The sequence below is a fragment of the Perissodus microlepis genome, chromosome 20 (assembly GCF_051167445.1).
Source record: "Perissodus microlepis isolate ML-2025 ecotype Zambia chromosome 20, ASM5116744v1, whole genome shotgun sequence".
NCBI classification, from domain to species: domain Eukaryota; kingdom Metazoa; phylum Chordata; class Actinopteri; order Cichliformes; family Cichlidae; genus Perissodus; species Perissodus microlepis.
Window position 1 is genome coordinate 12078993 of NC_140480.1, and position 16194 is coordinate 12095186.

The window sequence follows — 16194 nt, forward strand, 5'->3', positions numbered from 1 at the left end:
CACTGGGGGACAGAGACTCGCTCAGGGACTTGGAGGTGGGAGCTGTTCCCACGGGAGCCGCCTCTCCCAGCTTCTCTCTCAGCGCCAGAAGGTGACGGGTCTTTTCATCCACCTGGACGAAGGATGGGGGCAAATGTGAGGTGGGGAGAAAAGGGGAGGGTTAGTCATGTAAAGTCTGTACTCTAAAAAAAACTTTTTAGAATAGCACTTTGGTCTTTGAGTTGAAAAGTCTTTTTCCCTCTACGATATTAAACAGAGATTCATTTCTTTATAAATCTTTTAAGGCCCCACCTCCTGCAGTTGCTCCATCTTCTCTAGCTCCCACTGGTGCTCTAGGACAGCGGTCCCCAACCTTTTTTGCGCCACGGACCGGTTTATGCCCGACAATATTTTCACGGACCGGCCTTTAAGGTGTTGCGGATAAATACAACAAAATAAAACCAGTACCGGTACCGAAAAAAAAGAAGATTTATTCATAACACACGTGAAAAGACCCAGGAAAACCGAGTTAACGATAAAAACGATAACAAAATAACGCTGAAAACCGATAAAAACCCTGAAAACCATACATTTTTCACCCGAGCCTCAACTCTCGCGGCCCGGTACCAAACGACTCACGGACCGGTACCGGTCCGAGGCCCGGGGGTTGGGGACCGCTGCTCTAGGATGAGGCTATCTCCTCTGGGCCTCCAGCCAGCGAGGCTCTCCTCGCACGTAAGCCACTGATGTGTCCAAGACCTTCCTCCTCCTCCTCTGCATCCCTGCTCCGGACATGAGCCCTCATTAGGATGAAGCTCTCCACAGAATTATGATAAAACAGCTGCTGTTCTTTAAACATGTTTCATGGCCGCCTACCTGGGCTTTCAGTGTCAGACATCTTACACAAGCTCAGCTCGTAGATCCCAGTCACTCGGTTGCTATAATGAAGCAGAAGTTATGAACAAGGAAACTTTGTAACAGGGCAGATATCTTTGATTGTGAAACAGAGATGGCCACAGTGCAGCAGCCCAGATTTACCAGTCTGGAGTTTTGGAGTATCCAGTCCCAAAGAGGTTCTTGAGAGAACAGGTGGGGACAACTTGGCGTCTCGGGAGTAAAAGACCATGCAGATGTCTTTGGTGATAATGGCAGGCTGGATGCAATGGTCCAGCTGCAGAGAGGAGATAAAGGGTGTGTGTTAGACATGATGACATCAAGACACTTAAAAACACGTACAAACAGGTACAACACGGCGGAGCAGCGGCTGACCTCCAGATACGCAGATAAGGTCATGTAGATCTTCTCTCCATAGGGAGTGACGTAGTTGAGCAGGAGGGAGTTGTGCAGGGATCTGTCCCACACTGCCTCAAAGCGATAGAAAGTGCTGAAAAAGACAGAAAGAGGAAAAGTTAGCTTGACAGCATTATTTTTTATGAAGTCCTACTTGGTGCTAACATTACAGGGTCTCTGTTTACAGCAGTGTGTCATGCTGTTAAAAAAAAGTGAGTGACGTGAGCACAGTTCTGACATATCAGGAAGTGAACACAGTGACTGAAGCGGTGTTCACATTCATCCTTGAATCATGACAAAACGTGAGGAATCGCACTGAGGTGAGACCTTGACAACAGATAAATCAGGAGCCACAGAGTGTCAAGTGTCAGCCGACACCAATCGGGACAATGATAAGAAATTCATTTACAGACACGTGAAAAAGCAGTTTAAGGATCTGGATCTAGATTATTACACCACATCATCATTATACCTGTGATGCAGCAGCTGATGGAACCAACTTTAGCAGCACAAACTTGAGGTAATCATTTTTTATTAGTGTTTCACAGCAGTGTGGATGGATTTCTGGCCCATTTGTCTTTACAATGGTTCTTCGGTTCATTGAAGTTTGCAGATATTTATTCATTCACAGCTTTCTTAACATTCAATCATGTTGAAGTCTCAACTTTGAGCCACTGCAGCACCACTCTGTTGTTGCTTTGCTGCTGCGCTCTGGAGTCAGACCCAACGATGATCTCATTTGACTCTAGAGTACTTCATGGCTCACTCAGTGATCTGGACACTTTGCAGGTTGTTTAGCAGCAAAAAAAGCCCAAATAATCATCACCCGAGCAAAACCGTTGGTATGAGGTGTTTGTGCTGATATGCCGTGTTTGGTTTTTACCAATGTTGAAGCTGTGCATTAGGGCTTAGGTTTTCAACTTTGCAAACCTAACCCATGCTGCCATGTTGTATTTAGAGGGAAAATGGTTTCTCCTGGAAGCCTTTCCAAACAGGCCATATTTGCTGAGTCTTTTTCTAATTGCACTGCCATGAACTCCAACATTTAGCATGCTAACTGTGGCCTGTAGAGCCTCAGATGTGTGGGGTGAATTTTCTGGGACGTCCACTCCTGGTAAGATTGGAAACAGTCTTTGATTTTTTTGAACTTGCAAATAATCTTTCTTGCTGTAAAATGATGGACTTCAAAGCCTTCCCACATTCATGGGTATCAACAACTGCTTCTCTCCTCCTCAGTATGTTACCACTTACCTGAATACGCCACACCAGCAAACTGACAGTAGTGGTTACACTTACTGATGATCTATTGCATTTGATTAGCACCTGGCTGATACTGACCCTCTTAACTAATTATGGAAATAGTCTTGGATGTACTTAGTTTTTTAAACATCTGAATTTCGGCTCAGTGTTTGTTAAATAAATAATGACCTGGTATAATGTGTTATGTGTTGTTCATCTGAGGTTGCATTTACCTCATATTAAGACCTACTAAGGACCTGATTTTTTTTAATTATGTCCTGATACATAAAACCTGAGAGCTCACATAACTGCATATGCTCAGAATATACAGCACACATGGATACAAATTAGTGCCTTGCAGCAGCAATCTTAAGACCATCACTATGAGCTCTATACAAGGTTACACTGTTCCTGTTATTAACAGCAGGGGGCACTATCAGCCACAGACTGAGAGCCAGATATGCTCTGCTGGTGCCTCATTGTTACTGAGGTAAGACTCTATAGCAGGGGTAGGCAACGCCAGGCCTCGAGTGCCGGTGTCCTGCAGGTTTTAGATCTCACCTTGGGTCAACACACCTAAATCAAATGATTAGTTCATTACCAGCCCCCTGGAGAACTTCAAGACATGTTGAGGAGGTAATTTAGCCATTTGAATCAGCTGTGTTGGATCAAGGACACATCTAAAACCTGCAGGACACCGGCACTCGAGGCCTGGAGTTGCCTACCCCTGCTCTATAGTGAGAAACAGCTGAGGGGGAAAACATTGATCTGGAAACGTCTGAGTGTTACAGAGGATATACATAGCACTGTGGTTCAGTGTCACACAATCACAAACAAATACAGAAAAGTACTACAAAGGGTGTTGCCTCCAAAGATCGCTTTTACTGGTTTGGAGCTTAGGAGGCTTAATATCGACAGGCATGAATGAAGACAGATCAGAACAGCTGTTTGATCACAGCATCCAGTACCAACACAATCATCCACACTCAAGAGCCCTGTTGGCTTCAGAGTCAGCAGCTGAATGTCTAAAATATGAAATGTAATTTTTTTGGTCCATCAGCTACAGCTACAGCATGAACTGCTTAAAGTGAGAAGCAGCCTAAAGCCCGACAGATTCATCTTTCCAGACTGAAAATATCTCAGAGTGAACCGAGTGGTGCGTTTTCAGTGTGATCTCACAAAGTCAAATCCCTTTAATGATGTTCTGTCCTGTCTTCTTCTATCAAAAGCACACAAACACTATAAAACATTGTTTCTGAGCTTTGGGGTTTTTGTTTACTACAGAGAGGTATAGTACGACTAGACCCTAAAGGTAGGCTGCTCACCTACAAGCAGCTCACGAACATCTTTCCAATGGAGCTCGCTGCCCTTCTCGTGGATGAGGGTCACTGTGATCCTCCGCTGGATCCCCTGCAGCAAACATAACAGGAGCTCAGGATCACAGTGGGCACAGCTAGAGCAACATTACGCTTTAAAAGAAGAGATTCAACTGTATACAAAGGAAGCAGTTACCACTGTGTGAGTAATAAGAAAACAACATGTGCACCAATCCTGTACCTGGTGCAGCAGGTAGGTACCATGGCAGGGCAGGCCTCCACTGTGATCCACGATGGCTGGGATGTACCTGTGCATGGAGGGAGGAGGTGACACAACATCCGTTCGAGGAGACAATATAATTTTTATGTTTTCTTTAAATCTTGCTGACACACTGACCCAGGTTGGATTTGGTGATGGTGTTCATTCAACTTGGTGGCTGGAACTTGCGTGCGCGCACACACACACACACACACACACACACACACACACACACACACACACACACACACACACAAGCTCAATGTTAACAAGTGGGAATTTGTCTGAATTTAAGAGAAGGTGAATAAAAGTGAGGAGTATTTACTACATGCTTTGGGTGACTAAATGGAGGATGGATAGGTGACATGAAAACACTACTGACCCTTTATACTGAGCCAATAGCTCACACACTTCTATTAAATCTGTCTAAAGAGCCAGTAATCACAGAGGATAGATACTGGAAGCAAACTGAAATGTTAGGAGGAACTAAATCACACATTACAACACCAGTGGCAGCACCCTGCTGTCTCACACATCAGGATCACGGTCCTGTTGAAACGGGCTAATCGCTAAAGCTCACAGTTGCATTCGTCTATACTCAATATGATCGAAAAAACAATTTCAAACAAACAATTAAGAAAGGAACAAGTAAAAGATCTACTATAGCCAAAAGAAGACCATTTACAGACTATAGCGCTGTGAAAAAGTATTTGCCTCCTTTCTGATTTTGTATCTTATTGCATATTTGTCACACTTACACCTTTCAGATCAATACATTTATAACATTAGACAAGAATGTCTAATATGAAACGGCAGTTTTCAAGGGCAAAAAGCTATCCAAACATACTTGGTCCTATATGAAAAAGTAATTGCAGTGAAAACCCGATACCTTGTGTGTCACCTCTGACACCAAGAACTGCAGCAAGCGTTTGGTGCTAGAGGTCACATTTTGAGTTTGTGAAGATATTTAAGGTAGACACACGTAATTAGCGGCAGCTGTGTTGTTGATCGGGGGGAAGCAAACAGTTTGTGACCACTGAGCTGCTGTTAAATCCTGGAAATAAAGAATCTGAAGGACAAGATGAGTAAGGCTGGAGTTATTGGACTCTATCAAGTTTAATAACTTCATGCATACCAGTGACATCGCGTCACCGTCGCCAACGAACACCCCAGTGGCTTCAAGCCTAGGCTTAGCCTCTACAGGAGAGATTTCAGCCATGAAAAGTGTGTCCATCACAAGCCCACCACCATGATCTCAGGCCTTGAAGCAACAATCATGAAAACTAATCTTAACTGAGAGTGTTGGATGTCCTCATTGTTGCAGAGCACATGGACAGCATACTCACCTGGTTCTGTGGGCCAGCAGCACATGTCACACCATCCATCACCCTTGTCATCACATTCAATCTTGATCTGAGAGAAACCTGAAGACAGAAACGTTCAATGATAAAAACACACAGTAGAATAAAATTGTAAGACGTCATCAGTTGATGCAGTTTAAGGACACTTGTTCTTCTGTGCAGTCTCACCTGGAGCTCACGTTTCTAGTTCATGCCATCATGACCAAAGATTCTTCAGTTAATAGTTTAAAGATGTCCATGAATGCACTGCTAACTGCTCTTCACCCTTATAAAAATCAACATGCATTTAGAATAAGAAACACTTTTACAAAACCAAAAGCTTCACTGTACTTAGTGATTTATATGTCTAAAAAACAGGTTCAGTTTGTAACTGAGAGAGCGGCTCGGTGGTGCTGAATTATATTTCCAATAGAAACACAATTTCATATGTTGTAGTAACAACACACTGCCACAAGATGGCAGCCTAGGCCTACTTTACCATGCTGTTCCAGTAAAAAAGAAAAAGTGACAGAGCCCTGAAAGAGTGACAGTGACACTTTTTATGAACTCATCTGTAATGTGTCACCTTTTCTGTAGAATGAAGAAGTGCTTCCCTTCTTTTAAAGTAAATACAGGCTTACAAAGATCCTCTTAACATGTTTCTGAAATAATCCTAAACACAATCATTAAACCAAAAATGCAAGAAACAATTTATTTAATCACTCTTCTTAACTTAATTCCTTAACTTAGTAAAAAAAGAAATAAACAAGAACTTTTCTGCTGTCTCACCTCTGTCAGTTTTCATGCTTTTGCAAGAACAGGTGGAGGTGCAGGTGGAACTTTGACTTCACTGTGGTTTGTATGTGCAGGCAGGAGTGTGACATCTCAGAACAGCAGAGGATTGTCGAGCACGGTGACTCCTGCTGCGACGCCCCCGTCTGACTGTCCTGAGCTCTTGGTCCTCAGCAGACGGCCCACACACTCATTCATCACCATGTCTTTACCCTGCCTGTAAGAAAAGCAAGAAAAGGCTAACATTAGAAACAGCCACCAACCAATCCCTTTTACTCCACCACCCCAAAACCAGTGAGAAACACTAGCTAGTATTAACTTGGAATCAAAGTCCACTAATCCCCAGGCTCCCAGCATAACATACAGTCCAACACAAACTCCACAAACTGTCTTGCTTCAGCTGACTTTCCTTCACCTTCTCTCCAGACAATCTGTTGTGCTCTTTTCAGCACAAAGCCACACTCCTGCTCACTGATCCTCACCTCTTTTTAACCTAGTCTCAGCAACTTTGTCCCATAGCTCGCACATCCTTTCCACCTCCATCTTTCTTCCCAGCCAACTGATACATACCTTTTCTCCTTCCTTAAAAGCCAGCCTAAGAAATACGATTTTATAAACGCCCGATAAATGAAACTGTCATTTTCAAAAATCGTATCATCCAAATTCATGCAGCGTGGCTAAATTAAGAATGAATTGCAAACCCGAGCTTCCTTGCTAACATGATTAACAGCTAAATACTATCATAGTGGAGGTGTAAAATTACTGCTAAAATAGCTCATATGAACCCTGATACTGGACTATGTATTTATCAAAACAAATGATCTGATATTACAAACTAATGATTGCTTTTTACAGTATTAGCCCAGAGTGATGTAAGGCAGGGTGGTTAGTCAGCCATAACCTGCTGACAACTTGTATCTGGTAGCTTTTTCACATCCTGATCAATGTTGTTGTCAAGTGTGTCTCACATACACTATTATCTCAGTCACAGTACAGCATGCATGAATCACAGTAGATACACAGTAATGCAAAACAGCAGGCAGTCATGTATGTGTCGTCACTGTTTTGACTGAGGCTAGCTCATACATGGAATGCAAGAAAAATGCTGCATGTGTGTGCAGATCCACACATGCACTGCTTAAACTTCCCAAGTTTAACAAAGGGTGAGCAATAAACAGAAGTTTTCAACATTTTTAAAGATGCTTCTATCCCCCCGCTGTACCTCCTCCTTCTCGCTGAGACTTCAAGACAAACCGTTCTGCTGCTGACAAGGCCATTGATACTGTTTTGTCCCTCTCTGGACCCTGTAGACGAGCGCAACCACAGAGAAATAAATCAGAGGAATAAAATGCAAATGATATTGCTTACACTGAACAGCAACACCCAGGTGAGGATTATGTACACAGACTGACACAGCGACAGGTCTGTTGTCACTTATATCATCCAATCAGGGCTAGACTTGGTGTTGCTTAGACGTGAAAAAAATAAACTCAATGATAATGTCGTTCCAGTTGCTCATGAATACGAATCATGAATCGCAAGTCTGCAGGTTTCATTTTAGTGTTTTTAACTAAACTCTTTGATGTAATCATTCTGAGTGCAAATCAAAAGTTGGACCTGTTCAGAAGTGTAGTTGTCAGTAGGGCTGGGCCATATCATACTGTTAACGGTAATACCGGTATAATTTTGGGCAACGATAGAAAAATGAAATATCGCGATAGAATCTGGGTAAAACGCGCATGCGCAGTGCCTTTGTTTTCATATGTACACGTCGGAAAAAGCATGGCAGCGAAAGCAAATCGTTGAATGAAACGGATGAACCAGAATTGGTTTGTAAAAATGCTGCAACTTCAGTGGTGTGGAACTGGTTTGGCTTTCGTCCGTCAGATACACAACAAAGCACTATTTTTGGTAGCGCATGCTAGCGGGCCGTCGTTATTACTAGGGATGGGTATCGTTTAGGTTTTATCCGATACCGGTGCCAAACCGGTACTTTTGAAACGGTGCCGGTGCTTAAACCGATGCTTAAAGAATGGAGAACACAAACTTGGTCCAAAAACCTCTCATGTTCAGCTGTTTTTTTGTAAAAAGATAACAATGTTAGCCTTTTCTGCAGCTATGGGGCATATATGGTATCACTCTTGGCTGGAAGCAGTGCTTAAACAATGGAAAAAACTTTGTCCAAAAACCTCTCATGTTTAACTGTTTTCCACTTTTTCTTTGGTCATTTTAGCCTTTTTGGCCAGGGTGAAGGGAGTATCTGCCATCAAACAAGAAGACAGCCGCATGTAGCTATGATGATGTTTGCTAGTTCACCTTATATGCATTAATGTAATAACGTGGTTAGCCTACTCAACGTAAATTATACACGAACAACATTAAGCTACTCACGCAGAGAAGAACGGCTGCTGCTGCCATCATCATCCGTCATCATTTCTGCTACACTGGCAGGGCTAGGGGCCAGGACTCTCCTCTTCGGGTTTTTGGGGGATGTTGCTAACTCCAGGACCGATAACAGGCACCACACCCGCAGTAGATGTGCACGGTGTGAGGTCTCGCAGCAAGCTATCAAATACGGCGCATTTTTCGGCTTTTTAAAAAAAACGCTATGCGTCGCCAGGTGTTTCATCGGATTTGAGGTGTTACCTCCTTTGACAGTATCACAGTATCACCTTAAAGCACTTGTTGCAGGCTGCTGAGTTTCCATCTTTTGCTGTGAAGTACAGCCAGACTTTTGACCGCTTCGCCTTGGGCATTTTTAATCTGTAGCTCTGCTCTAAAAGAACGTACGTACCTGGGCCCGCCTACTATCCTCGGAAACGTAAGATGATTGGCTAGAATCTAAAGTGTATCACAGCTCAGGAAAAAAAAGCACCGAAATGTGCGCTGCTTTTCGGTCTGGTTACTACGGTTTATGTCAGAACCGGTGCCATCATGGCACCGGATACCGGTACCCATCCCTAGTTATTACTGTGTTTTTTGGAAAATACGGCACACTTAAAATCAATCCTTAGAATTTTCTGAAAATCGACAGTGCCCCTTATAATCCAATGGGCCTTATGTATAAATTCTGGTTGTGTTTACTGACCTCGAAACGATTGTATGTACACGGCGCTCGAAAATCTGTCAAATGTTTTAGTACGACTTTGCTAAGCTACGAACCCGCACCGCTTGATGGATTGTCAGAGCATTACGGCTATCGTAGGCAGGCGCCTTGCGGAGTGATACGTACTGTGCTTCAACATAATATTACCGTATTGTGTGTGTATAACCTCTTTTTAAGTTTTGTGGATATTATACATGGTTATGCTGAGGATATGTCGGCCAATTTCCACTGGAAATGCCTTTTGGTCAAACTGTCAGCGAGGAATTTGCATTTGCACAGGAAATGGAGATCACTCACCCAGTGAAAGTGCAACTGTCATTTAAACTCAGTCTACAGTCAGACCAAGCCACCTTGCCAAATTTATTTACACAGCTGTGTGGCCAAAGGCAGGGGGCCAGCTTGGGTACAGCTCTAAACATTAACCTCTTTAACTGCAGCTGAACGCCATCCCTTATTATCTGCTACTTATAATGCAGTTATAAAATAAGATCTACGGGTTTTCCTAATATCATTCACCACTGAAAAATATTTTGGTCTGTTAGATATTTCAACAGCATACACAATTTACATCCAATACTGTAACAAACTTACTTAGCAGCATTTTTTTAATCAGATAAACTCAAATGAAACAAGTTGGTTAATTGGTAACAATTTCAAGTTTCAAATCATGTCACTGTGTGTTTATTGTAAAGGAGATTAAAATGCATGATAGTTTGAACCCACCTGAGGGACTCATTAAGTTTGATCTATGAATTCCTCATATTCCTCATATCACCAGACTATGTCTCAAGAGCATATGATCTGTTGACAAAACTCACTGTTATGAAGATAGATTGGTTCCAGTGTCTTCATGAAACGCTGGCTTTATCCATCTTCTGGGGCGTGCCTGCAGTGGAGTTCTGAAGAGTTCCTTGTGAGGGAGCTGCTGGTGAAGATCACAATGTCCTCCTTGATTCCTGCCATGAGCTTCAGTCTTTCTGATGTTTCTCAAAGATGCCTCTTTCAGTGGGTCAACAGAACATCTGGCACAGGACAGCTGTGATGAAAGAAAAGGAAGAAGTTTCTCCAAACCTCTGGGCTAACGAAACCCAGCTGGGTCCTGATGGTCTCCCACACTACTTTCACCCCGGGTGGATGTAGCTGTTCATAATAATCTGCACTCTCTTCACTATTATGAAATGAAAAGAACAAGTTACACTACAGTACTGATACCTTCTGCTGCTCTTTTCAAACTTTCCATGTTACCGGGCTGTAGAGTGCTCTGAACATTTTAACACTTTTAAATCCATTACACACTCACAGTCTTATGTGAAAATCTCCTAAGGACAGCATTACATTTTTGCTATTAACAGTAACTCTGGACCTCTGTGGAGTGTGCAGATGATCTCATTACTGTCTAAAAATCCAAGGAGTGCTGAATCATTGAAAAATACACAGTAACAGGTGTGTAGCATCGCTAACTAGGTAGCAACAAGCCTCTAACACAGTGTGTGTATGCTAGCGGCTAATCTAGCAAACAAATGAACAGAGTGGTTTTAGGTGTTGCCCAAGGATAAGATGATAAGCTGTGTGTCTTTTTTATAATGACCTGCTTGAATTTACCTTAATGGAAGGAGTGGTCAGTGTGGGTAAAGCCATGAGCAGATAAAGTGGATGAGTGGGACTAGGTAGGTGTGCCGAAAAGAGGCAACAAAGCTGAAGAGTGTGTTGAGAACATAGTGGCGCTGCCAGCAGGTTTCCGGCTAGCAGGAAGGCTTTGGGTACCACCTCCAACATTGGCAGTCCCATTTTGTGAAAGCCAATTAAAAAAATAACTAGGTTTCCATGTGTAATTTGTGTGGAACAATACTGCACAAGAAGCTAAATAGATTTAGAAAAACGAAAAAAAAATTGTTGAAGAACAGAAGATAAATGTCCTTTTTTTTATATCGTTAACTGGCCTGCTGTGTGGTGCACAGCGTTAACAGGCCAGCATTCAGACCCCAGAGTTTAACGGCCAAGTTCGAGTCTCTGACGGTCTGTCTGCTACAGCGGGGTAGGCCGAGCGAAAGACGAAGCTCCGGGCTCCTCCTTTTTCCAGCTTTTTTTTCCATTACCATTTATTTAGATTTCAAGCTGCAAGTAAAAGCTCAGGGAAACACTTTTAAAGAGCACAACGTGCACATCGCGCAACCAGCCTTTCCAAATTAGCTGGAGACCACACATTTTTGCACTCAAATACTCAACAAATTTCACACACCCACACCTGCTTTTTTCCCTGCACACCTCTTTCTACACTTATTTCTCAACAACCACTCCTTTTTCATCTCTGCTACCGTGCCTTTATTACATCCTCTTAGCTAGCATCAATGACTCCCTTCTATGGATTAGCTAAACCAACTTTACATAACAAGTTTCCCCGAAGAGCCCACTTCTCATCTTACCTGCCTAGATTTCAGGACCTAGCAAGGACGGTAGTTACTGACAAACACATTTAACTTACCGGAAAAAACAAGCAGCGGACCTCCTCTCAGCGTCCTGCTCTATCTGCCATTCCCGAACAGAGATAAGCAAGTTTCTCCATGACTGCAGCTTTGTTTGGCCTGCTAAATTGGCGCCCCGGCGGCCACACCCCCTGCCGTGACATCACGCTCCAAAGCCCCATAGACAATAGAACCAAATTTTTAAAAAAAGAAGAAAAAAAGAATGTTGTTGTTACATTATGTTATGACATCATCATGATGTCATAACATGCCTTTGATCTGTGAATCCTTAAATCCGGGTAAGAAGCCCAAACTTTCATGCAGTTTACTTGTAACACTCGAGATTGCAGCATTCAAAGGTACGCCTGAGAAAAATTTTAAAACAGTTGAATCTTTAAGACAGTCACTTCATCAACACTCTGACATGTCTCAGAGTAAACACGGCAAAGGCTTTACTTCAATGGACCACCAAAATCCAGAGCCAAATTCTGATGAAACACATTTCCAGCTTCCACTCAAGAGGAAGCGAGGCCCGAATTATGTTGCACAGAATTGCAGAAGTGACGACAGCTGCTCTCCACCAAGGAAAAAAAGACGAATCTGTGAAGAAAAAACTGTGTTGAAAAGAAAATACAGTCAGATTTCCAAAGGCAGCAAAAACAACTCTGAGAGCTACTCTCCAGAGAGAAAGAGGATGAGAATAGACACTGAGAAAAAAGAAACAGCAGTGACTCGGAGCATCCAAAAAAGTTCTTCTTCAAGGACTATCCAACTCCAAGTTCAGAAAAAGAACGATATGAACTTGAGTGATACCAAAAACTCTCAAAACACACCAAAAGACAACAAGAGGCCAGAACAAGCTGCAGTGACAAAGAGCAGCCAAAAAAGTTGTTCGCCAAGGACTATCCGACTCCTAGTTGAGAAAATGAACAATATGACCTTGAGTGATACCAAAACCTTTGAAAACACACCAAAAGACAACAAGAGGCCAGAACAAGCAGCAGTGACACAGAGCATCCAGAAAAGTTCTTCGTCAAGGACTATCCAACACGTAGTTGAGAAAATGGACGTTACGACCTCGAGTGATACCAAAACCTCTGAAAACACTCCAAAATACAACAAGAGGCCAGAACAAGCAGCAGTGACACAGAGCAGCCAAAAAAGTCCCTGGTCCAGGACTATCCGACTCCCAGGTCAGAAAACAAACGATACGGCCTTGAGTGATACCAAAACCTCTGAAAACACACTGAAAGACAACAAGAGGCCAGAACAAGCAGTAGTGACACAGAGCATCCAAAAAAGTCCCTGGTCCAGGACTATCCGACTCCCACGTCAGAAAACAAACGATACGGCCTTGAGTGATACCAACACCTGTGAAAACACACCGAAATAGAAAGAGAGCCCAGAAGACCAGAGAGAAACAAATGTGTGGATCATTGGGTCCAGTTACATCAGACGAGCCGAGGGTGAAGCAAAAGAGATTTTCGGAGAAAATTTCGGACTTAATACCAAAGTCCAGTGGTTTGGCAAAGGAGGAATGCGCTGGTGGGGAGTCCTTCCTCGTTTTTATAAGGAGCTATCCACACAGAGCCCACCTGACATACTGGTAATCCATGCTGGGGGCAATGATTTGGGACTCTTTTCTGCTTATAAACTTTCTTCTGTCATTGAGAAGGAATTAATGCAATTGCACACAGAGTTCCCCCTCAATGACAATTGCATATTCATCCATCAACGAGCGTCAAGTGTGGATATATGGAAATCCAGGCAAAATCAATAAGGACAGGAAGACTGTGAATGCCAGCATTAGAAAGGCTGTCGACCGCTTCGATGGAGTGATTATTGAGCATCCGCATATCAGGTTTTTCGACAACTCCATTTTTTTGCGCAACGGAGTTCATTTCTCCAAGAAAGGAAATGAACAGTCCAGAAAACCATACGTTGTTCATTTTAGGCAATGTGAGCAACATATAGCTAACATGTGCTCTCTTTTTTCTTTTCCTCTGCCTCTCACCCCCCAACCAGTCACGACAGATGGCTGCCCCTTTCTTAGCCTGGTTCTGTCAAAGGTTTCTCCCTTTTTATAAGGGAGTTTTTCCTTTCCACCGTTGCCAAGCGCTTGCTATTAAAGGAGATCATTCGATTGTTGGGGTTGATAGTTTAGAATCTAAACTAAACTAATAAACATAAAACATCAGGTGAGGGGTTCACATAGTAGGGAGCACTACAAAAATTACAAATAAAAACATGTAATTGGCGGCAAATCAAAAATAAAAAAATAAAAAATTGAAAAATATCTCTTACTGCTCTGTTTATTTCCTTAAATGAACACTTGTACTTTTTGTCATAGAAGAATAAGAATATTAATATGAATATGAACACCAAAGCGTTCCCAGGCCAGCCGGGAGATATAATCTCTCAGCCTGTCTTGGGTCTGCCCCTGCCTCTATCAGTTTTATTTGTCTCCTGAAATGAGTTTCATTCTATTTTGGGTTTTTTTGTTGTTGGTTTTTTATTAAATTAACATGCTCGCATGATACCTGCAGCAGTCCTCAGGAGAAGACCAGGTTTACTCAGTTTCAAACAAAAAACAAAAATGAACCAAATCAGACAGCTTACATCTCCAAGTGACGTGTTAGTTTACGCTCTGCTACCTAAACTATAGCTGCTAATAGATTTATAGGGTATTTTTCTTCTCGCAGTGAATTTGCATCAGGCTGAACCGTCTCTGAAACAAAAACTCAAAGTGGGAATGAACTTTGACAGGAGGGCCACGCCCGATTTCCACTGTCATCCACGTCATACTTAGATCCTCCTCAATCTGTGTACATACGCCGCCTCTAAACCCCCGAAAGTGCCAGTGTCAGTTAGTGAGTCAGTAAAATACTCATGCATTTGTGTTAACATAAAAACTGCAGACTAACTAGAGACAAACAAGCGCGGATCGCTTCATATCTCAGCAGTTTAAAAAACAAACAATGACCGATTGTTCCTGCAGGAGTAGATTTGGGCCCCTTTTTGCTTTTTCATCCCAAGGAAAAAAAACAGGGTTACAAGGAGATGAGGACGAGGACTAGGAGGATGAAAACAAACTAAGGAGAGAACTTGATTTGTACATGCAGTCTGTTCTGGGATCAGTGTGGTAGTTAACCCTCATTTAACACATTCCTCTCTGCTCCTCTAGCTCGCTCTATCTCACTGAGAATCAGAAAGCCTTGACATTTACTGCTATTAACTTTACACTCTTGTTGTAAAGACGCAAAGAAAACACAGTGAAAAGGTTAGAAGGACTTAAGGAAAAAGAATGAATGAATGGTTTAATAGAAGGAAAGAAGTTAAAGGGACTACATATTCAAAGGTCTTATTTCTGATACTACCCCATGAAAATATTTGCTCTGTGTGCCGTGCTGCAGCTGCTACATTCGGCTTCGGATTCACTTTTTGGTACCTACGCCTCTCGAGATGTGTTAATGCAGAAAGGTATTGAAAAACTCTGGTCAACCAACCAGCAGTCTGCCTGCTGTGTCGTATGAAATGGATGGAAGGAGAGGTACCAACTGTCTGTTACATATAGATAAAAAATAAAGCTCTGACGTGACCTCGGGTCAGCCAGCCTGACGGTCAGAGAAACAGAAACGTGCTGGATTGTGGATCTCTGAGCTGCACATCAAAGATGCACCTATGCACAGATCAAGTCTGAAAAGTGCAATGTACCTCATATACATGTTGATGCGAAGCGCTGCCAGAGCAAACGTTTCCACTGCATTTGCAGAGGTGTTTTTATTTTGGATTGTGTATTTATTGTTTGCAATCTTTAAATATTAGTTTGCAGCTCTTTGCACATATTAATAAAAGGTTCAACTAACTGATCAAATAAAGTCTGTGCGGTTTAGTTGTTCCACTCATATTAAACCAAATGATGGTGTGGCGGCCTGTTCTAGTGTGAACTAAGAGAGGCTTTGAATGTAAGAGAGGGGGGAAAGGAAAAGCAGACCTAACATGTAACCCCTGCAGCTCGACTGAGGAGGTGAGTTACATTAGTGCTTCCTCTTTATTAGAAAGCGATTTGAGTGAATTAGAAGTCTGTTATTTTTTTGGAGGAGATCTACTCATTAGTCATGCGAGGCATCCATCTGAGCTCTATCAAAATAAAGGTGTATTTGAACTCATTTTAATTTTTTCTAATATCAGAGATATAGGACTATACAAAGTAGCTGGTGACATCTAAAACGACAGCAGACTTATTGTGTCTTTCTTCACCTCATCACTTTTTTCTGTGTGTTTATTTTTCTGTTGATGCCTTTCAAACAAAACTAGCCATGATATTTTCCACCTTCCCCCTCTGACAATTAATATCAGTTAACCCCGCCCCCTTTCAGATTTGTTCACCAAAAGAAAATAAAAATAAAAC

The 16194-nt window shown here is 42.4% G+C and overlaps 1 protein-coding gene, 1 long non-coding RNA gene and 1 pseudogene across 4 annotated transcripts; 1 reads left to right on the forward strand and 2 right to left on the reverse strand.

Moving 5' to 3' along the window:
* Positions 1-339: 339 nt before the first annotated feature.
* Positions 340-1151, reverse strand: LOC146364190 (uncharacterized). The gene is made up of 3 exons (XR_014799047.1): positions 1018-1151; positions 856-917; positions 340-761 (listed from the first exon to the last, which is right to left on the reverse strand). It is a non-coding gene; the product is annotated as an uncharacterized LOC146364190 (long non-coding RNA).
* Positions 1152-1257: 106 nt separating this feature from the next.
* LOC146364191 (kinesin-like protein KIF1B) lies at positions 1258-11909 on the reverse strand. 3 transcript variants are annotated; one of them, XM_084918106.1, is made up of 10 exons: positions 11804-11909; positions 10140-10357; positions 7438-7519; positions 6213-6432; positions 5613-5709; positions 5430-5507; positions 4222-4267; positions 4066-4132; positions 3834-3918; positions 1258-1363 (listed from the first exon to the last, which is right to left on the reverse strand). In XM_084918106.1, the coding sequence occupies exons 6-10, from the start codon at positions 5452-5454 to the stop codon at positions 1269-1271; spliced, it is 318 nt and encodes a 105-aa protein (XP_084774232.1). In that variant the 5' UTR covers positions 5455-5507; positions 5613-5709; positions 6213-6432; positions 7438-7519; positions 10140-10357; positions 11804-11909; the 3' UTR covers positions 1258-1268. The 3 variants fall into 3 exon arrangements, with proteins under 3 accessions (XP_084774232.1, XP_084774230.1, XP_084774231.1); XM_084918104.1 differs by lacking the exon at positions 5613-5709; XM_084918105.1 differs by lacking the exons at positions 5613-5709; positions 7438-7519.
* Positions 10172-14038, forward strand: LOC146364192 (uncharacterized; annotated as a pseudogene).
* The last annotated feature ends 2156 nt before the right edge of the window (positions 14039-16194 follow it).

Coding starts and splice junctions, on each gene's coding strand:
- LOC146364191 (XM_084918105.1), bottom strand. Junction 4,133..4,221: donor CATCACCAAATCCAACCTGG/GTCAGTGTGTCA, acceptor CTCCATGCACAG/GTACATCCCAGCCATCGTGG. Junction 3,919..4,065: donor GTACCTACCTGCTGCACCAG/GTACAGGATTGG, acceptor TGTTTGCTGCAG/GGGATCCAGCGGAGGATCAC.